The sequence below is a fragment of the Engraulis encrasicolus genome, chromosome 13 (genome assembly GCF_034702125.1).
Source record: "Engraulis encrasicolus isolate BLACKSEA-1 chromosome 13, IST_EnEncr_1.0, whole genome shotgun sequence".
In the NCBI taxonomy this organism is placed as follows: Eukaryota; Metazoa; Chordata; class Actinopteri; order Clupeiformes; family Engraulidae; genus Engraulis; species Engraulis encrasicolus.
Window position 1 is genome coordinate 2,774,585 of NC_085869.1, and position 22,500 is coordinate 2,797,084.

The 22,500-nt window shown below is 43.4% G+C and overlaps 2 protein-coding genes across 2 annotated transcripts in view; one reads left to right on the forward strand and one right to left on the reverse strand.

The window, feature by feature from the left end:
• dnajc28 (DnaJ (Hsp40) homolog, subfamily C, member 28) overlaps positions 1-12,397 on the reverse strand; it is a 16,685-nt gene extending 4,288 nt beyond the window's left edge. Inside the window, exons 1-4 of the mRNA XM_063212985.1 lie at positions 12,337-12,397; positions 10,744-11,633; positions 8,722-8,876; positions 753-860 (exon numbers count right to left, since the gene is read on the reverse strand). Of these exons, the coding sequence (XP_063069055.1) occupies positions 753-860; positions 8,722-8,876; positions 10,744-11,596 (1,116 nt within the window). The 5' untranslated portion in view covers positions 11,597-11,633; positions 12,337-12,397. The remainder of the gene's footprint in view (positions 1-752; positions 861-8,721; positions 8,877-10,743; positions 11,634-12,336) is intronic.
• A 1,606-nt stretch (positions 12,398-14,003) lies between these two features.
• mab21l3 (mab-21-like 3) overlaps positions 14,004-22,500 on the forward strand; it is a 10,093-nt gene continuing 1,596 nt past the window's right edge. The window contains 6 exon segments of the mRNA XM_063212987.1: positions 14,004-14,051; positions 15,517-15,660; positions 16,377-16,448; positions 18,566-18,863; positions 20,561-20,742; positions 21,241-21,435. Coding sequence (XP_063069057.1) covers positions 14,004-14,051; positions 15,517-15,660; positions 16,377-16,448; positions 18,566-18,863; positions 20,561-20,742; positions 21,241-21,435 — 939 coding nt within the window.

Here is a 22,500-nt window from a genome sequence, read left to right on the forward strand (position 1 = left end):
GGAAAGGAGGAGAGGAGAGGAGAGGAGAGAAGGAGGAGAGGAGAGGAAAGGACAGACCAGCTAGGAGGAGAGGAGGAAATGGGAGGAGAGGGGAGGACAGAAGAGGAGGGGAGAGGAGAGGAGAGGAGAGGAGAGGAGATGCATGAAAAAGGAAAGGGGAGGAGAGGAGAGGAAAGGAGAGGAGAGGAGAGGAGAGGAGAGAGGAAGAGGAGAGGAGAGAGGAAGAGGAGAGGAGAGAAGAAGAGGAGAGAGGAGAGGAGAGAAGAGGAGAGGAAGAGGAAGAGGATTGGAGAGAGGAAGAGGAGAGGAGAGAAGAAGAGGAGAGGAAGAGGAGAGGAGAGAAGAGAAGAGAAGAGAAGAGAAGAGAAGAGAAGAGAAGAGAAGAGAAGAGAGGAGAGGAGAGGAGAGGAGAGGAGAGGAGAGGAGATCAGCAGATCCTCCACCAGGCGCTCCACTGCCTGGTAGGGAAGGAAGAGAGAGTTCAACAAAGGAAAAAAACATGCACATCCATCTCAAAATGTTTTGGGTGAAGGACTAGCAAAGTCACATGAGAACTAAAAATAAAGTCCGTACACCAAGCTCCCGTTTCTCTTAATTTAATGTAGTGACGCGTCGGGCAGAATGCCTTTCAACAGACGAGTGATGCGATTCCCTCGTACAGGAACTGTGAGCAGGAGCTGAATACGCATAATTGAAAATATCGCACAATGTATGCCGGCCTTAAGCTGTGTGTCTATCTGGATGCGACCCACCTGCGTGATCTTGATCTTGCGGCTGCGGTTGCGCATGTCGCGCTCCACCATCGCCCCCTCCGCGTCGGCTGCGGTGCGCTCCATCTCTCGCTGGCGGTACCCCAGCACCTGAGGACAACAGGGTCCAGGGCCAGACAAATCTCATTCTTTTGAAACTCGGACACCCTGACCGCCACCTCGGACAAATGCAATAGAATGGATACTGAGATCGGGGTTCCTGAGACACAAACTCAGAGCAGTTCGGTGTACTCCGGGTTCAATAAACATAGCTGTCAGTGTTTTCAGACAATTCGGTGGACCAACTCTCTACCCATTACAACAGTAGTTCTTAACTTTTTCCTTGACGTTAACCCCCTTACCCAATGTCCATGGCAAGCCACGTTCCCCAACTCAAAATTGTACAGACACTATGGGGGGCCTTGTCATGGTAAAGTTTGAGAATCCTTGCATTAGAAAACTTATTTTTTGCAAATGAAGATTGTAAATCTTGGTACAGACGACACAATACTATAGATAAGGGGTTCCCAAACTTTTCCATGACAAGACCCCTGGGTCATTCCACGCCAAATCTCCGAATCATCCCGCACGACCATCTCAGATTTGGCAGAAAAAAATCAAGGAGGTTCACAAACGTCCCAATAGGAAAAGTGCAAAATTATAGCTCTCTACTCCTCATAGTTTTGTCATTAAAAATGTTTTTGTCAGGTACCCCCCTGACTCGTTTGGAACAGAGTTCTCAGAGAGCCCACTTTCAGATTGCCGTATCCAAAAAACTGCTTTAAGTAGGTCCTTACAAATTTCAAGGGGTAACATTTGGAACATGTACTTGTGAAATGAGGATTTTCACACATCCTCTTGTCATTTACCACCGTTTCCTGGGGGCTTAAAGTTGCTTGAAAAATTCTCACCGTTTAATTTGTGGGCATCTTTGAAGGACTGTGGTAAGCGCAGTTTTAAAGACAGAGGTTTGATATGGACAATGTATGTTCCCAACCATTCTGTGCATGTTGTGTTGAAAGACTGATATTCTGCGTTGAACAGTTTAGAAGATATGAAGTCTTTAAAATGGAAAAACTGAAACTTGGTGCCATCTTTGCCATGTCATTAAAAAAAATGTCACGACTCACCACCATATTATCAACAGTTTTGGAAAGATTAGATGTCTGTTCTTAACATATCCAAAAACTGTGATGGTATTCTGCCTCATTTGGTCACAATGATTTTTCAAAAACCCACTGTTGGGTGACTTCCATAGCTCCTATGAAACATTGATATTAGTGGCATCTTCTCCATGTTATACAAAAGAAATGACAGAACTCACCACTATGACATTTACAGTTTTAGAAAGACTCAATGTCTGTTTTTAACATATCCAAAAACTGGGGTGGTGCTCTGTCTCATTTTTTAAGAATGGACTTGTAAAAACGGCTGTGTGACATCTTCAGCTTGCTGCTCTATTGAGGTGGTGCCCCTCCTCTGACCTTTGCAGGCTACATGGGGGCCCTATCTACCAGTATTTGCCATGAGGCCCTATGTGCAATTGTTCCGCCACTGTGAATGACTTGAACAATTTGAGTCAGACATTTTTGATACAAGATATTTGACTTGAGCATTTTCGACACACTCAATATAATACGGCAAAAAAGTAAAAGTGGCTGTTGACAGAGTTTTTTTTCAGCTTTTTCTGAAACTACATTTCAGTAAATCAAATGTTATAGACGTGTGTAAACTTCATCTTTAGGCACTGAAGACCAAATACCGGAATAAAGTGATGAAATGTTGAATCACTGAAACATCCCCGTAGATCTTGAAACAAGTACATCCTGACTATCACCACATCTCAATGCTTTTTATTACAATTCATAATAATCTTTAATAACTTGTTTACCAACTTTGATGGAGTTCTGAGGTCTGCTGTGGATTATTTTAAATTGTGTTTGAGATATTACCTTTTATCACGTGAGAATTCTTTCTACATTTGAATTGTGTTTCACTCCACGTATACATGTATACATGTATGTCCATTTGTGCAAACTCATCAGGGTTAATGTAGAACATCAAACATAAATGCTTGCATTGCTCAGCTCTGTGACAGAGTTAACCCTTGATGAGCATTCAGTCAATTTCGCAGTGGTCTGACTCTAGCACCATGCTTAGGGTAGCTCAGTCATGGTGATTGGAGGGGCAGGACAGCTGTTTAGTCAGGTTACCTCCTTACGAACAGTCTCCTCCTTTTGTATCATCACTGTTTTTTTCTCTTCTCCGTGATAATAAAAGTTTCCCACCCCCCCAAAAAAACCATGACAAAGGTGACCTGTTCATAGAACTTGGCCCCGCCCCAGTCCTAACCATGACCGAGGAACCTAGCGCATTGTATTGGTTCATGGCAAAGGTCTTTATGCTGAATCATTTGATGTGCACTGCTATTAACAGAGCAAAGTTGCAGAAGTAATGGGAAATCTGAAATATGTAAAAGTAAAATATTCATGACCGAGATAGGACCAGGGTGGCCTGAAATGTTACAAGATTAAAATACAGTAAATGGGAGCATCAGTTTTGCGGTTCTTTTAAAAATATTTCTCAAAGTAAAGTATCAAAATATCTTTACAGCTAAACGAAATTTGTTTAAAAAAATCATATGCTGAAATAAAGTTTGGCAAACATCCTGTATCAAGACTATGTGTTAACAATGCTACTTTACCAATCTGATTCAATTAATTTATCACTACTGCAATTCAAGACTTACTTTACGGTATAATAGCAAAATGTTAACTCCTACAGTGTTGAGGTTTAAACACATGGCTATAACCTTTAATTCACGAACATTTAGTTACCAAAACATTTAGTTACCTAAAAGCTAAAATAAATATCGTCGGCTTGCTACCAAAACCGCCTAAGTCCGATTTTGGGGTTTTCGGAAAACAGGGAAAAACTAGGCACCAAAGGGGGCGCCAAACATCAGTGGCGGTTCTAGGAAATCTGAGACCCTGGGCAAAGAGCAATTGCGAGTCCCCCCTAATAATTTTGGTCAAAGGAGATTTTTGCACTTTACTCTGCATCATCCTGTCATCCTGTCTGTGTCATTGGTCCACTACAAACAGTACCTGTCTAAGATGTTAATTTAGTTTCTTTATTTATTTTGAGTGAGGCTGCAAGTCAAACATGAAATGGCTCCTAAGGAAAACAAAACACTTAAATGTAAAATATTTGATGCAGCACAACAAGGACAATGCACTGCACATTATTTTGATAGTCATACTATTCTTTTTAATTTTTATTCCAAACTTCTGAATGACAAAATTCTGAATGACAAAAGACCAACAAAGGTTGGCGTCTGGGCCTGCACTTAACACCCGTGTATTGCTTGGTGCGTGCACTCCCAGAAAGTAGTAATCACTCAAAATAATGGAAAAAACTTTAATCCTGAAAATGTTGAATAATTGAAATATTTTTGTAGACATTGTAACAATCTAACATGCTGGTAAATCTCATGTCCACAGATTTTCACAGTTTTCTTTTACTTTCTAGCACTTTCAGTCATATTAGCTTTCAATGAAATCATTATTTACATTCTCATCCAAAGTAAAACTTTTTTATGTCATTGTGCCAGAGCAATTGCCACAGTAGTAATAGATTCATTGCTCATATCAGGACAGATTCAGATTGCAGTGCCACACAGAGTAAGCCATGCAGTGGCCTCCAATCTCCATGTTGAGGTCCCATCAGTCATGGAGGAGGATGAAGGGGTGGGGCACTTCTTTTGGTCCTTGTACCTCCTCACAAACTGTCTCCTCCTTGTTTATCATCTTTGATTAACTTCTGCTATTTTCCATGCTCATAGAACTGCCCCACCCTCCCAACCTTGCCCATGACCGAGGTAACCTGGTCATAGAACTGTGCCCCGCCCACTTCAACACCATGACCGTGGCATTCAGAATATGGTATAGAACCACTACTGGATCCTTTACACCTTGGAGTTGGTCATCCTACTGTGTATACATTTATGTATCGACACTAGTGACCTCAACTCATTGCTGTTCAAAATCTTCATCATAAATCATTAGATAACTTTAAATGAATGTATGGAATAACAGGTTGTCATAAGAGAATATGGTCTATGGCAGCCTTCTACAAACCTGTGATAACATTAAATAAAGCACATGATTAATGATTGCTGAATTCGTTTTAAGGCTACAACCATAAATTAATGTAAGGCTACAACTATTGTGTGGTAACAAGATTATCTCAGAGAGATGTCTAAGGATGAAGTTTTGAAACATGGCCATTGTCTTTGAAGAGAGAGAGAGAGAGAGAGAGAGAGAGAGAGAGAGAGAGAGAGAGAGAGAGAGAGAGAGAGAGAGAGAGAGAGAGAGAGAGAGAGAGAGAGAAAAAAAAACTCTTAACAGATGTAAATAAACTGCTTCTTGCATCAAAAATGGCTAAGTCAAGTTACCCAAGTCATTCACATTGGCAGAACAATTGTTCACAGGGCCCCAGGATGAATAGATAGGGCCCCCATACCACCTGCCAAGATCATAATAGGGCCCCTACCCCTGCCACCTGCAGGAGGGCCCTAGGCCTACAGGCAAATGCCCTCCTTGTCCTCCCTATAGCTACGTCCCTGGTCATTCATTTTCTCATAAGCAGTGTGTGACTTTGTACATACAGATTTTTGACTCTGGTGACTGTTGTGATTGATCAATGACCCTGGCAGAAAGACAGGGTGATGCAGCTGTGGTAGGGGAGTAAGTTTATGCAAAAAATCTCATTTTGACCAAATTCGGACTTAGGCGGTTTTGGTAGCAAGCCGACGATATAATAATGGTATATAAATCACTCAACTGTTTCTTATTGTGTGCTTCAAAAATACTAAAGTCACATTTCTTGTATCAAAACTGCCTGTCATTCCCAGTGTCAGCCCAAATAGATTGGCACCCAAAAGTCTGCAAAGGTCATGATTATGGCCCCTACCACAAATTCAGGAGGGCCCTGGGCAAATACCCTGCTTGTCCCCCTATAGCTCCGCCCCTGGTAATTCATGTGACTTAGGCATTTTCACATGAGCTGCTGATGTAACAGCAAAGGGTTTTTCAAGAGTCATTACAAGACATTGATGCAGAACACCATCCCAGTTTTTGGATATGTTACAAACAGACATCCTATCTTTCAAAAACTGTTCAGTTCGTTGTGGTGATTACTGTCATTGTTTTGGTATAGCATGGCAAAGTTGCCCCCCAATATCAGGTTTTCATAGGAGCAGTGGAAGTCACACAACAGTGGGTTTTTAAAAAATCATTGTGACCAAATGAGGCAGAATACCATCCCAGTTTTTGGATATGTTAAGAACAGACATCTAATCTTTCCAAACATGTTGATAATATGGTGGTGAGTCGTGACATTTTTTTTTAATAACGTGGCAAAGATGGCACCAAGTTTCAGTTTTTCCATTTTAAAGACTTCATATCTTCTAAACTGTTCATCGCAGAAGATCAGTCTTTCAACACGACATGCACAGAATGGTTGGGAACATACATTGTCCATATCAAACCTCTGTCTTTAAAACTGCACTTACCACAGTCCTTCAAAGATGCCCACAAATTCAAAAGGTGAGAATTTTTCAAGCTACTTTAAGCCCCCAGAAAACGGTGGTAAATGACAAGAGGATGTGTGAAAATCCACATTTCACAAGTACATGTTCCAAATCGTCGGCTTGCTACCAAAACCGCCTAAGTCCGATTTTGGGGTTTTCGGAAAACAGGGAAAAACTAGGCACCAAAGGGGGCGCCAAACATCAGTGGCGGTTCTAGGAAATCTGAGACCCTGGGCAAAGAGCAATTGTGAGTCCCCCCTAATAATTTGGTCAAAGGAGATTTTTGCAGAACTTTACTCCCCTACCACATCTGCATCATCCTGTCATCCTGTCTGTGTCATTGGTCCACTACAAACAGTACCTGTCTAAGATGTTAATTTATTTTCTTTATTTATTTTGAGTGAAGCTCCTAAGGAAAACAAAACACTTTAAAATAAATTATTTGATGCAGCACAACAAGAACAATGCACTGCACATTATGTTGATAGTTATACTATTCTTTTTCATTTTTATTCCAAACTTTAATCCTGAATGGCAAAAGACCAACAAAATTTGGCGTCTGTGCCTGCACTTAACACCCGTGTATTGCTTGGTGCGTGCACTCCCAAAAAGTAGTAATCACTCAAAATAATGGATAAAAACTTAAATTCTGGAAATGGTGAACAATTGAAATATTTTTGTAGACCTTGTAACAATCAAGCATGCTGGTAAATCTCATGTCTACCAACAGATTTGCACAGATTTCTTTTACTAGCACTTTCAGTCATATTATTTTAGTCACATTTTTTACAGTCTTATCCAAAGTTAAACTCTTTTTGTCATTGTGCCAGAGCAATTGCCACAGTTGTAATACATTCATTTCTCATATCAGGACAAATCCAGATTGAAGTGCCACACAGGATAAGCCATGCAGTGGCCTCCAATCTCCATGTTGAGGTCCCATCAGTCATGGAGGAGGATGAAGGGGTGGGACACTTCTTTGGTCCTTGTACCTCCTCAAGAACTGTCTCCTCCTTGTTAATCGTCTTTGGTTAACTTCTACTATTCTCCATGCTCATAGAACTGCCCCACCCTCCCAACCTTGCCCATGACCGAGGTAACCTGGTCATAGAACTGTGCCCCGCCCACTTCAACACCATGACCGTGGCATTCAGAATATGGTATAGACCCACTAATGGATTCTTTACACATTTGAGAAGGTCACACTGTGCATGCAGTAATGTACTGCACTAGTGGCATTAACTCAATGTTGTTCAAAATCTACATTATGGAATATTTTATAAATTTATAAAATAACCAACTGTCATAAAATGATTTAAACTCTGGCAGTCTTGAAAACCTGTGATAACACCAAATAAATCACATGATTAATAAAAGCTCAATTCATTTTAAGGCTACTATCATAACTTAATGCAAGGCTACAACCATTATGTGGTAACAAGATTATCTCAGAGAGATCTGTAAGGATGAAGTTTTGAAACATGGCCATTGTCTTTGGAGAGAGAGAGAGAGAGAGAGAGAGAGAGAGAGAGAGAAAACTCTTAACAGATGTAAATAAACTGTTTCTTGCATCAAAAATGGCTAAGTCAAGTTACCCAAGTCATTCACATTGGCAGAACAATTGTGCACAGGGCCCCAGGATGAATAGATAGGGCCCCCATACCATCTGCCAAGATCATAATAGGGCCCCTACCCCTGCCACCTGCAGGAGGGCCCTACACCTACAGGCAAATGCCCTACTTGTCCTCCCTATAGCTACGTCCCCGGTCATTCATTTTCTCATAGGCAGTGTGTGACTTTATACAAACAGATTTTTGACTCTGGTGACTGTTGTGATTGATCAATGACCCTGGAAGAAAGGCATGGTGATGCAGCTCAGGTAGGGGAGTAAGTTTATGCAAAAATCTCATTTCGACCAAATTCGGACTTAGGCAGTTTTGGTAGCAAGCCGACGAAATGTTACCCCTTGAAATTCATAAGGACCTACTTAAAGTGGGCTCTCTGAGAAGTCTGTTCCAAACGAGTCAGGGGGGTACCTGACAAAAACATTTTTAATGACAAAACTATGAGGAGTTGAGAGCTATAATTTTGCACTTTTCCTATTAGGATGTTTGTGAACCTCCTTGATTTTTTTTTGCCAAATCTGAGATGGTCGTGCAGGATGATTCGGAGATTTGGCGTGGAATGACCCCCCTATATAACAGTAAATTCCAGCCAAGGTCCCCCTACCATGCCAAACTATTTTTTTGTGCACCCAATTTCACAACTCAATGAAGTTGGTGCATTCCTAAACCCAAGTACCACAGAATTAAGCCAGATTTGACCCCTGGGCCTGAGTGTGACATCCTTGCGATAAATAGCCCACCACTAGAAGTTGACCTGCTCTGTGGCGCGGTCCATGCGGTACTGGCGGTACTGCCTCTCGCGCTGGCTGGGCGTGCCGTATCCCACGCCCTCGTAGCTCATGTACTGGCGATGCTGGAAGGCCGACAACTTGCTCTTGTCTTCATCGTCGTCATCCTCCGCACCGCCACCTAAACAGCACAGCAGAGGTAAGCGGAAATAGGGCACACTGTACAGTGAAAGTGTGTAGTATCGTAAAATGCAATATTTTTGCATATACTGTAGGTAATATTGTTTTTAAAAGTACACCGCATTTCACATTATTACGCAAATGACATTTTTTGCCGTTTTCCTAAATAATCAATAGAAATGACAGTCGTCATAATTTTCAAGTAATCGGCCATTAGAGTACAATTCAAAAGTTTTTGAATGAACCTTCCAATGATAACGGTATTTTTTTAAATAACAAAAAACTTAAAATGCCCAAAATGCTCTGTTCCAAATTATTACGCAAAACAGTTTTGTAGTGTTGTAATACAAATTTCTTTCTTTTTTTCCCATTTACCTCAAAACAGTTGGAATTTGGTACCTTCTAAATTACATTTCGATGTTCAAAACTTGGTCATAAGCTGTAACTGGAATGCTGCGTTTAACATTGAAGTCAATGGCAGGGCATTGCATGGGAGTTATGGAAGCCTAGATATCCTTGATGCTTTGCTCTCAGCTGTTTTTGTTTGTTTGGTCTGGTGACCCACACTTCACTCTTCAATATACCCGTAGATTTCCATGCCACGTGTAGGTGCTTTGGAGGTGATGACATTCTAACTCACCAGACATAGCATCCCATTCATTTTCAATGGGGTTTTATGTCTGGTGCGTTAGAATGTCATCACCTCAAAAGCACCTAAACGTGGCATGGAAATCTACGGGTATATTGAAGAGTGAAGTGTGGGTCACCAGACCAAACAAACAAAAACAGCTGAGAGCAAAGCATCAAGGATATCTGGTCTTCCATAACTCCCATGCAATGCCCTACCATTGACTTCAATGTTAATCGCAGCATTCCAGTTACTAAGACAAAGAGCTTATCACCAAGTATTGAACATTGAAATGTAATTTAGAAGGTACCAAATTCCAACTGTTTTGATGTAAATGGGAAAAAAAGAAAGAAATTTGGATTACAACACTACAAAACTATTTTGCGTAATAATGTGGAACAGAGCATTTAAAGTTTTTTATTATTTAAAAAAATACCGTTATCATTGGAAGGTTCATTCAAAAACTTTTAAATTGTACTCTAATGGCTGATGACTTGAAAATTATGACGACTGTCATTTGTATTGATTATTTGGGGAAACAGCGAAAAATGTCATTTGCATAATAATGTGGAATGCGGTGTATATTGTTAACATAACTTAGTATATGCTTCTCAGTTATCATAAGGTTCTTCAGTAGACCTAATAGCCTATCTATTTATAATTTATATCATAATATAAATTATATTATACTATCCTATTATACTAGCTCAATATAATATAATGTAATATAATATGAAGTCGGCCTGAAAACCGTAGAAGTGCTGAAATAACTCTGGAAAGTGTACAATGCATTGACTACTAAACCAACTAATTTGAATTGAATTATGTAACTCTGCAAAATGTGCAATGCATTGACTGCTAGACTAACCACTGCTGTATTGCGAGGCGGATTTCTGGCAGGCGAGTTGTGTGAGTGTGTGTGTGTGTGTGTGTGTATTGACTGCAGGACTAACCGCTGCTGTACTGCGATGCGGATTTCTGGCGTGCGAGGTGTGTGTGTGTGTGTGTGAGTATGTGTGTGTGTGTGTGTGTGTGTGTGTGTGTGTGTATTGACTTCAATACTAACCGCTGCTGTATTGCGATGCGGACTTCTGGCGTGCGAGGTGTGTGTGTGTGTGTGTGTGTGTGTATATTGACTGCTTGACTAACCGCTGCTATATTGCGATGCGGACTTCTGGCGTGCGAGGTGTGTGTGTGTGTGTGTGTGTCCGTGTGTGTGTGTATTGACTTCAATACTAACCGCTGCTGTATTGCGATGCGGACTTCTGGCGTGCGAGGTGTGCCAGCACGGCGCGGTAGGCCTCCTCGATGCGGGCGAAGAGGGCGGCGTCGGCGGTGGGCGCTCCCGAGTCCGGGTGGTACAGCTTGGCCATGCTCAGGTAGGCCTCGCGCACCTCCGCCTGACTGCTGCCCCCTTCTGGCGGCAGCTGGAGCACGCGGTAGCTCTCGCGCAGACTGGGGCTCATACGCCCGCCTTGGCTGAGGGAGCGCGTGGGGATGACGAAGGGGAAGGTGGTGGGACCTTTATGGGGGAGGGCTCGGGTGGGGGTGATGATAATGGTAGGTGTGGTGGTGGTGGGGGGGATACGTGAGCCGTGACTGAGAAAACGGGCGGGGATGACGATAATGGTGGTGGTGTTGGGGGAGCTTTTGCTGTGGGGGGCGTGACAGCTGTGGCTGAGGGCTCGGGTGGGGATGACAGTGGGGACACCGGTGGTATGGGGTGTATTTGGAGAGCAGTGCCGAGACAGCGAGCGCCCAGGGATGACGAAGATGGTGGTGGTGGCGGTCTGGTGGGTACGAGGGCCGCGACTGAGGAAGCGGGTGATGGTGGTGGTGCTTGTGGATGCATGAGGGTCAATTGCGAGACAGCAGACGGAGAGGGAGTGGGACTGCAAAACGTCATGGCTCAAGGCACGGGTGGGGATGACTGTGGCCGTGGTGGTGGTGGTGCGGTTAGGGGTCTTCGAGCTATGGGGTGCAAGTGAGGGGCCGTAGAGGGAGTGGGCTAGGGGCGGCGAAAGCAGTACGGTGCGATGCAGGAAGACATCTCCACCGCGCTGCAGCCACAGCAAACCGGAGCAAGTCATCATCACTCACGACTGCCTGCCAGACAACACCTGCTGGACACTACAGGATCAACACGGAAAATGTCTAAGCAAACAAAATACTTACACAGGCACTTACAATGGAAATAGTGGTCATCATACACATCACTGAACAATACACACACTGTACAATACACCCACATGGACATGTGATACGCAGCCTACGGCATTACATTGACATTATTTTCAGACGTAATTAGTTACTATGCACATGTTATACACAAGTGTTGTCTGGGTTGCGGTTTTTTTCAGCAAGACGTAATTGTAGGTCGGATATGTAGGATTTCCAGATTAATAGGGGGAAATCGTAGGAGTACGACAGCTGCTGCAGCGGCACATTTTGTCTTGTTTCATGGAATGCCATGCATTGTTTTTAGCACTGAGTTAGCAAATAGGCTAGTTCTGACAGGTCACCAGGCTCAGACAGAATAAAACATAAATACAGCGGCGTTACATGTTCAGAGACTATTATTTCAGATGCACGATAGATCCGGAAACTATGTCAGGCATGCCATCTCTGACTAAAAAGGAGAGTTGGCGAGGTAGTGTTAGCTGGCTAGTTCAGCGACAGAGTAGTTAGAAATCCAGTCTATTGCTGTCCAACAGCAATGCCAGATATACCCAGCATGAATAACCACCTTCAAAAGCATGCGCATATCACTTTTTAACATTGACATAACAATTGAGCACATGAAGTTAACGTGTGTGCAGTTATTTCACCTTACCACAGATGTGGGTCACAGCTCCTTACAAAACTAGAACTAGGGCATCATCCATGAGCACGCGCGTTTGTTTTGTTGGCGAATGGTGTTATGGGATATGTAGTTGTACAGACACTGGAGTTATTCCCCGGATTTGGCCATGATGGAAATGAATACATTATTGTTGTCTTGTTATTCAGTAAAGAAGATGGGTTAAGATATGAATGTGAAGGATCGTGTGGTTTCTGTTAAGCAAACTATTGCCTTTTATCTGTCCATTAAAAATTACAGTTGCAAAAACTGAAATCTAGCGTGCGCTCGATCACCTTAGGCTGTAGGCCTCAGAGGCCTGTGTCTTGTAGGCCTAGAATCTAGACCTCAGAAGCAGGACAGTGAAGCAGGACAGTAAAGCAGGACTGCTTGTGATATGATAATGGGTGATAGTATACAGGTAGTAGCTATATCCCCTGGGCTGGGAAGCTCCCATTGTCATTGTGGCAAAATCAGCTCACACTTGCAATTGCCACATGTAAAAGAGCCTGCTAAAAATTAGTTTAAACAAGCCATTTTAGGATGGAGAAATTATTTTTTGGTAAATCATCATCATCATCATCATCATCATCATCAGCAGCAGCAGCAGCAGCAGCAGCAGCGTCCCTTAATTTATCCATCCCATTAAACTACTGCTTCTTGGCCTTGTCTTTCATTTTGTTATTTTACTCAGCACAAGCGGTAAGTGATCTGATTCTGAATGGCCAACAAAGCTTAACGTAGGCAGTCTGGGACTGGGAACCCTTTTGACACTGAACTAATGCAGCAGCAGTAGTAGGACAACTTTGTATTGAGCAGCGGAAGGTGATAATGTCCTCTAATGGGGATTTGCAGTGCTGCTTCCTGAATCACTATTGATACACACAGTGCAGTAGCCTATCTGCTGCAGCTTTCTGTTTACAACATGAGCAAGCCCACAATGTCTTTGAGGGCACTGACGATGAACACACACATTAAAAACAAATAAGATCACTTTCGGTCTGTACTAGTACAGAGTAATGTGATTTAGTTGGCTTATATTAGGCCTATACAAAATTAGTAGGCCTATGCAGTGTATAATAACCTGTAAATAATTTTACGTAACTCTCAATGAATAAAGTTTAATAAATAATAATTAATAATTATGGAATATGCTACCAGACCCAGTGCGGACAAATTCTTTGCCAAATTACCCTTTTAAAAAAAATAAAAAATAAAAACATTATTATTTTATTTTTTTTAGAAAAAAAAATCTACTTGATGACACCATGAGGCACAATGAGTATGCATTTCAACCCTTGACAGTATTCACAATGTTTGGCAAAGCTAAATGAATGAGTTCTGAAAAAAAGAGACGCAGCCACTAAACGTGCTCAGCATGGGGTGCATTTTAGTGCCTAAAGAGACATCAATATTGTCCCATCAATGTTTTTGCTGTGAAGTGCTTTCTCTGGCCAGGGCTTTCAGGCCAGAGTGGAACTGCCACACATGAAGCGACTCTCAAAAGAGGGTCACATATAGACAAACACAGGAACTGTTCAGGACAGATAGGCTACAGAAAAGAGTTGCAGCTCTGAAGCTAAACAACAGCCTTGGCATTTGAAGGGGGTCTGGGTGGATCTGTATATTTGTGGAATTAATACCTGAAGGCTGAGGGGGAAATGACTGACTTCACTGAAGAAGACTTGGACCACTTCCTCCAAAACCAGGTGACGTTTATTTATCTCCATGCACATTAACATGACGTTACATTTGGCAGATGCTTTTATCTAGAACGGCTTACAATCGAAGACAGCCTATTCATCGTATGCAACACTTGAAAACGCAAAGTGCCCAAGAGATAGGCCTACAGTATACAGAAAAAATACATGCAAATGCAAAGTAGGTTTACAGTTGTTTTTTTTTTTATTACATCCGCCACAGAGAAAAAAGTGCCATTTTTCCAGTCATAATGAATACGGTAAGTATTCATGAAAAAGGTAACATTAGTGAATGGGCAACATGAATTCTGGAAATAAACAACTAAAAATCTCACAGTGTCCCTTTAAGGGGCTACAGAGACATTTCAAAGCTGAGCCAGTGAATCAGGACTATCAGTCAGACAGATCAGTCAATCTGTCCTCTTTCATCTCTTCCTCTTTTCAAGTCAATTCCAGGGTTGCCAGATGAGACTGATGAGATCCTACCCCCAAAAAATGTTCAAAACCCACCAGGGAGAACTAAATCCCGCCCAATTCTATTGATCTCTTTTTTTTTTTTTTTTTTAAAGATTTTTGTTGGCCTTTTATGACTTTATTTGACAGCTTGAGAGGTGGACAGGAAGCGAATGGGGAGAGAGAGTGGGAGGGGCTGGCAAATGGGAATCAAACCCGGGTTGGCCGCGTGGCAGACGAGTGCCCCACCAGTTGGCCACGGCAGGGCCTCAATTCTATTGATTTTTATGGCCAATAATTAGCAAAAAAAAACGGCCAAATGCCATTTCTATCCGCAGACAGCCATCCTAAGCAGCCCAATTGGGGGGGAAACAGCCCAACCTGGCAACACCGGTCAAGACAGCTTTTATTGCCACTTTCTTCATAATTATGCAAAAGTCATACAAGGAAAATTATATTACTGTACGTTTCTCTCTCTATACCATGCGAGGACATAGACATACTCAAGACTGACGTTTTACAGACTAACATTAAAGTGCAAGACAGGACAAGTAACAGTGATGAACTAGCAACAATAAAATGTTGAATTAATTAATAACAACTGAACATTTAACATATGGTGGACCTGAGGCACCGCAAGGTTTCCAAGACATTTAACATTGAACCTCTAACCTTTAACCTTGAACCTTCAAGGGCAGTCATGAGTAAGTGGTTAGGGCGTCAGACTTGTAGCTCAAAGGTTGCCGGTTCGACTCCCGACCCGCCAGGTTGGTGGGGGGAGTAATCAACCAGCGCTCTCCTCCCCATCCTCCTCCATGACTGAGGTACCCTGAGCATGGTACCATCCCGCCGCACTGCTAGCTGGGGGGGCGCCATTGAGGGCTACCCCCTTGCACGGGTGAGGCATAAATGCAATTCCATTGTGTGCAGTGTTCACTTGTGTGCTGTGCCACAATGACAATGGGAGTTAGAGTTTCCCAATGGACTTTCACTTTTCACTTTTTAACATATGGACACACAGGTGGACCTGCGGCACCGTAGGGTGTCCAAGACGGTGGAGGAGGTCCACAAGATCATGAAGGACCTGACGGCCGAGGTCAGCGCCAAAGACGGACGCTTCCTCTCCATCGCAAACTCCGGCGTGCACAACAACGACAACATCAAGGTGAGTCCCTCTGTCCAGCAATAGGAGCAATAGAAGGGGGAGGGGGGGGGGTAAACAGGGCATTTGCCCCTGGGCCCATGCAGGGCAGGGCAACTCCTGGGGTGGGTTTCTCAAAAGTGTAGTTGTTAGCCAGTTAGCAACTTGGGTAGTTTCCTATGAGAAATTGCATTGTAAACAACAAAGTAGCTAACGTGGTCAGCAACTATGGCTTTGAGAAATGCACCCCTGTATTGGTGGTTGGAGCCCTATTATGACCTTGCCTTGCCGTATGGGGAGCCCTATCAGTATTTTGCCCTGGGGCCTTACAGTTTATAGATAGATAGTCTAGATCAGTGGTTCTCAACTGGAACAGTCTTGGGACCCACCATTTTCCACTCTCATTCGGTCGCGACCCAATTGTTTTAGCGATCAAGTCAATTCAATGCAATTCTCAAAATGTAACCAAGACTCGAATGACTGGTTGCACTCTATCTATCTCGCAGAAATCATTCAGATTGTATCTATGACGACAGATGACATGGAGTTCACTAGCCTATCAAAATAAAAGTTGTAAATTGTTGCAGGAAAAGTTGCATTTTTCTTTTTTTTACAACAAGGCCCTGCGACCCACCCATGACCCCGTCGCGACCCACCAGTTGAGAAACACAGGTCTAGATACACTATGTTGATACACTGTAAGAGTACTTATACTTACCTCTGGTTCTCTCTTCTTCCAGGATCAGCCTGCTCTGCTATCTAAGTGGACAGCTCTCCTGCGAGGGAAGTGCGCCTTCAACCCTGCCATTCAGGTTAAAAAAAATGCATACATACATATATATATATATATATATACATGATATATGTATATATATATATATATATATATATATATATATATATACATGATATATGTATATATATATATATACATGACACTTTGTTTTATGGTGTCTTTTTTGTGTATCTATGTAGAATCACTATGTAATACGTAAACCTAACCCTCACCCAAACCTATGCCCATAGCAATGTTACAGTGCTGTATTTTGTGCTATATTGTGCTAAATTGTACATAAGTAATGTCACAGCGACATCAAAATAAAATGTACTCCAAGAGATAAAATCATGAAAGACAACAACACGCCCAAGCGACAACACGAAAGACAACAACACGCCCAAACGCTTAATGACCTCATTTTTAAAACAGGTCTGTATGTGGGCGTGTTGGAAATCAAATGTGTGTCATTGTCAGATATCACACCACATCTGGACTGTTGAAATAGAGGGATATTTTAGTCCAGAAACAGCTGTGGGCTGGGCACCAAATTAACCCCCGAGGGGAAGGATGTCAGTCCCATCACCTGTCTGTCTGTCACTCTGTCACTCACAACAGAGCTGTGTTATGACACACAGACTGCACATTGAGGTCACAGCTGCAGAGACTGTCTGTGTGTGTGTGTGTATGTGTGTGTAGGGATGTCTGGAATGTGTATGGAAGTGTGTGTGTGTGTGTGTGTGTGTGTGTGTGTGTGTGTGTGTGTGTGTGTGTGTGTGTGTGTGTGTGTGTGTGTGTGTGTGTGTGTGTGTGTGTGTGTGTGTGTGTGTGTGTGTGTGTGTGTGTGTGTTGGGCAGGGGAGGGGGGTGTAGGTTGAGTGGTCGAGGTGCTAAAGGTCGAGGTGTCAATCAATGAGCTACAAGCCACATGAGGCCAATCACTGATGCCCATCTGTCCATCCATCTGTCTGTCTGTCTGTCTGTCTCTCTCTCTCTCTCTGTCTGTCAGTCTGTCTTTCTGTCTGTCTCTCTCTCTCTCACTCCCTGTCTGTCTCTCTCCCCCCCCCTCTCTTTCTCTCTCTCTCCCCCTCTCTCTCTCTCTCTCTCTCTCTCTCTCCCTCTCTCTCTCCCCCTCTCTCTCTCTCTCTCTCTCTCTGTAATAACATTGCATTCCTATCAACCCCAACCCCAACAGGTCCGGACACCCACGTGCTTCCTCATCTGATACTGAATATCATACAATGTGTCTCTGTCATGAGGATAAAGTAAACTGTATATTATAACTTCAATTTAATAATATTTAATAACATTACCGTTCCACTGTGACCAAACCCCAAGAGGTCGGATGCCCACGCTCTTCCTGATACTGAATCTAATTAGGGATGGCGAAAATTGAAAAAACTCTTAACCGGCTACTGAGACTCATTAACCGGTGGATAATCGGTTAACCGGTAATCTTAAATTATACAACGTTCGCGTGCTTGATATGCACTGCACTTATTTTTCACATAAGCCTTTTTTTTGCTGCGCAGACAGGACCTGCCATGTCCAACCACTGTTGCCAGATGGAAAATGCTGAATTATCGTACTAAAACCTCAAAATTATCGTTTTTTGGGGAGGAAATTATTATTATAGTTATTATTATTATTACAACCGGTTAACTGTTGGCAGAAAATTTTAACCGGTTAACATTGATCCGATGACAGTCGACTATCGGTTAAACTGTTACCGGTTAACATCCCTAAATCTAATATCATGCCTTATTCCGACTGCATGCCACCAGGATATAGTATAGGCTTACCTACTGTATTTATTAAAATATAAAATGACCAAGTACATCTTTTTCAAAATCATTTCCACTGTGGCCCTAGTGTGGCTTTAGCAGTAGGGCACTGGGCTGCTACTCCGGCCACCCGGGTTTGAGTGCGGCCCGGGTGCTTTGCCAAAACCTTCCCCATTTGCCTCTCCAACTGTCCTGTCTTCAATTAAGTTAAAAGACAAAAAAAAACCCTGGAAAAAATAAATAAACAATATCCACTGTGCCCTAACCCCAACCCACCTGGTCCTGACGCCCACTCTCTTCCTGATCTCTATATTTATTAAAATACATTTATTTTTAATAACATTGCATTCCTATCAACCCCAACCCACCAGGTCCTGACGCCCACTCTGTTCCTGATCTCGGTGCCGGTGAAGGGCCTGATGGGATACAAGGAGCGGCGCCGGGCGCGTCAGTGGCGCTACTACACGCTGAGCGGCGGCTCGCGGCTGCTGTCGCCGGTGAGGGAGCCGGAGAAGCTGCACCAGTGGCTGGAGCTGGAGAGCTTTAGCAGCGCCGCGCAGGAGTGGCAGGACGCCTCCGTGGCCATAGAGGGCGATGTGGTACCGGCCAAGGTGGTGACCGTCTTCAGGGAGCAGCTGGAGGAGGCCATCAAGAGCTGCGCGCTGGCCAGTGAGTATTAGCAAGGAGAGATAGATAGATAGGAGGGCTTACTCACGTCATAACAGCGTAGTACGAAATGATGGCGACGGGAGTACGGAAATTGTATTCTTCTTCTACGGTCAGTATTGGAAGCATCAGGGAAGCATGCAATGCCACTTTCGCGAGAGTTATAGGACAGCGTGACTGTTTGTCAGCTGTCCTTAATTACCCCCAGCAATTACTGCTGACCAACAGCTGCAGCTAATTTGGCCACAAATTATCCATCATGGTGTCGCCCCCACTGACCATGCGCAAGGGAGTACGGAAATTGTATCCATCGCACCCACTGACCAATGACCATGCGCAAGGGAGTTAATTTTCCATCCACTCGTGTCCTCAGGCAACGCCCCCGTACTACACCGTGGCCAATGCATTTCCCCCCAAGAGATTGTTCTTCTGTGTCGAGTTTCTTTGGTAGTAGTATAGGAAATGGATGGATGAACTGGTAAATGGATGGACTACATTTGAATTAATGATAGTGCTTTTTCTCTTTTTCGCTTTACAATGTATGCCTCACATTCGGCCGTTCACACTCACATTCACAAATTAGTGGCAGTGGCTGGAGCAATTTGGGGTCAAGTGTCTTGCTCAAAGTTCTAATATCTAAATATATCTAGGCTAATCTAATATCTAAAATTAGAGTTAGGGGTGGTAGTTAATTGAACGAAATTATTATATGTGATATACTTTGTATGGCCATGTTGTCAGGTTGAAAGAGAAAAGTAGGATTTTCAGACAGACAGAAATCTATACTGTGTGTGCATTGGTCATAACATAAGACCAATCTATATTGTGCCTGAATATGAATGGCATTGCAAACAGGGCCTGAGTGACATGAAAGCCTTTAGAGTGCATTGGGTATGTTTGACCCCTCAAGGACATTAGCGAATATGTATGCAACACAAAATAGTGGACACGTGATTATGTGTAAATAGAACAATGCACAAACATAGACATGAACACAACCAAAGAAACCATTTATCAGTGAGACTCACTTCCATGGATAGGGCTATGACTGTAAAACATTGCAGCGAGTTAAACGTAAACAAGTTTCCCTGCTGCCTTAAATTTGTAAGTTAACTTGAGAAAGCCTCAAATTGGGTTAAGCCTCGAGTTGAGTTAACTTGCAAATTTAAGGCAGCAGGGCAACTTATTTTTTATGTTTAACTGGCTGCAATGTTTTACATTGTACACTTGTGTTAATGTGTTAAGCGTTAATATTCTTTTTGCATCGCTCTTCCCTCCCGGTCTCAGACTAAATGAGCGTGTTGCACTCGTAGGACAGGGCTCTTATATATATATCTCCCTATTTCAGTCAGGTAATGTCAATGTGCTGGACATTGAAGATCTTGCAGTATATTGCTCTCTCTCTCTCTCTCTCTCTCTTGTTCAGATAAAGGGATCGTCCCGGACCAGCAGGGCTCTGATATTGCTCTCTCTCTCCCTCCCTCCCTCCCTCATAAAGTGAATGCAATGGACGCAAAGGTTTTTATACTGTATAGTAGAAGTTATATTGGCTTTTCTCTCTCTCTCTCTCTCTCTCTCTCTCTCTCTCTCTCTCTCTCTCTCTCTCTCTCTCTCTCTCTCTCTCTCTCTCTATCTATCTATCTATCTATCTATCTATCTATCTATCTATGTCTCTCTCTCTCTCATTCTCTCTCGTCCAGGTAAAGTGAGCGTGCTGGACTCGGCGGGCTCGGTGGTGCGTGTTGCCGTGGAGACGTCTGAGCTGCAGGTGGAGGTGGAGCTGGTGCCCACGGTGGAGCTGATGCACAGCTGGCCCAAGAAGGCACGCTGGCCACGCCTCCTGCAGAGGTGGCCCGCCGCCGAGCGCGCACGCTGCATCAAGGTCAGACAGCAGACACTCACCAACTAGACGTAATAACAAACCGCTCCAAACAGGCTGCACACAATACACAGTGATCCAGTTTTGTTCCAAAAAGCGGAACTATTTCTGACCAACTGATGTACGGACTGACAAACAGAAGCAAACAGAGTTATAAGCAAGTAAAAATTGACATTTGCGCATAACGTGCTGGCCCCGCCTGCTGAGATGGCCTGCTGTCGAGCGCACATGCTGTATCAATGTCAGACACCACTTAAACTTAATAACAAGGTGAAACACTAAACTTTTGAGGGTTGAAAAAAAAAATCTTCGTGTTATTGCGAGTAATTTGTCACTGGCATTTGAGGGAAGCATTCAATCGTCGCACTCTTTTTCTCTGTCTCCATGCATTTCTTCTTCCTCCTCCTCCTCTTCTTCTTCTTCTTCTTCTTCTTCTTCTTCTGCTTCCTCTTCTTCTTCCTCTTCTTCTTCTTCTGCTTCTTCTTCTTTCCTGTGATGCAGTCCTTTGGCTTCAACCTGATGGCCACTTCCAACTACCACTGGCTGCTGTCCTTCTCCCGGGCGGAGCAGGTGTTGCTAGGCAGCATCGATGAGGATGGGGGCTGTCGCCACAAGTGCTACCGCATCGTCCGGCAGCTCAAGGAGGACGTCTGGTGTCCCGGCAACAAGCCTGTCATCACTGCCTATCACTTGCAGGTACCGTAGCACTTACCTTACTTTGACAATTTCATGCAGAGCTTCTTATACGAGCTTATATTTACCAAAATGGTGACACCCAAGCATTTGTAGCACTCACAGTAATGTCATAGCAATGTTGTTATGATGTGGTTGGGTTGATTGGGGGCGAGGGGCCTTTACTGGGATAGAGTATTGGGACCAGCAATTATTTGGAGAGAAAGAAGGGGGAGGAGTGGAAATGATTTGGGGTCGGAATCAAACCCAGCTGAATACCAGTATTAATCTCTCTATATTACTCATCGTTTTTGGGCAGTCATGGGTGAGATGTTAGGGCACCGGACTTGTATCTCAAAGGTTGCTGGTTCGACTCCCGACCTGCTAGGTTGGTGGTAGGCTGGGAAATTCCATGCTGCTGCTTTGCATATTTGTTCCTATTTCAAAGACAGCATGGAATCTATCCCTCAGCGAGGGTTCCCAATCGTGGTCTCCAATCAGAGAGCAGGGAGGCATAGAAAGGCAATGACTGTACAGTAGTTTGTTTGAATAGATACGGAACAACTGACATGATTGACTATGGGCTACAGGTACGCGTGCCAAATGATACACATTCGTAACGCCCAATAAACAGCCGTTGACAATTGTAAACCACACACCCCTTGTAATATTTTAGTCTTTGAGACTTGTCTGCTCTAGACACTACTGTTCTGGACGTGTGAGAAGTACCCCGGCCTGCGTGCACATTTGGGAAACATTACTTAGTGCTAATTAATCTATAATGTCTATGCCTCTGTTCTAGACGCTGTTGTTCTGGACGTGTGAGAAGTACTCAGGCCTGCGTGACTGGAGGAACATTATTTAGTACTGTTTTAGTAATCGCTGTAATTTAACGCCATAGCTTACATTTCTGTTCTAGACGTTGTTGTTCTGGACGTGTGAGAAGTACCCCGGCCTGCGTGCCCATTTGGAAACATTACTTAGTTAGTACCATTTTAGTCATCTGTAGCTGTAATTTCTGTAATCTCTGTTCTCCTGTTCTAGACTGGACGTGTGAGAAGTACTCGGGCCTGCGTGACTGGAGGAACA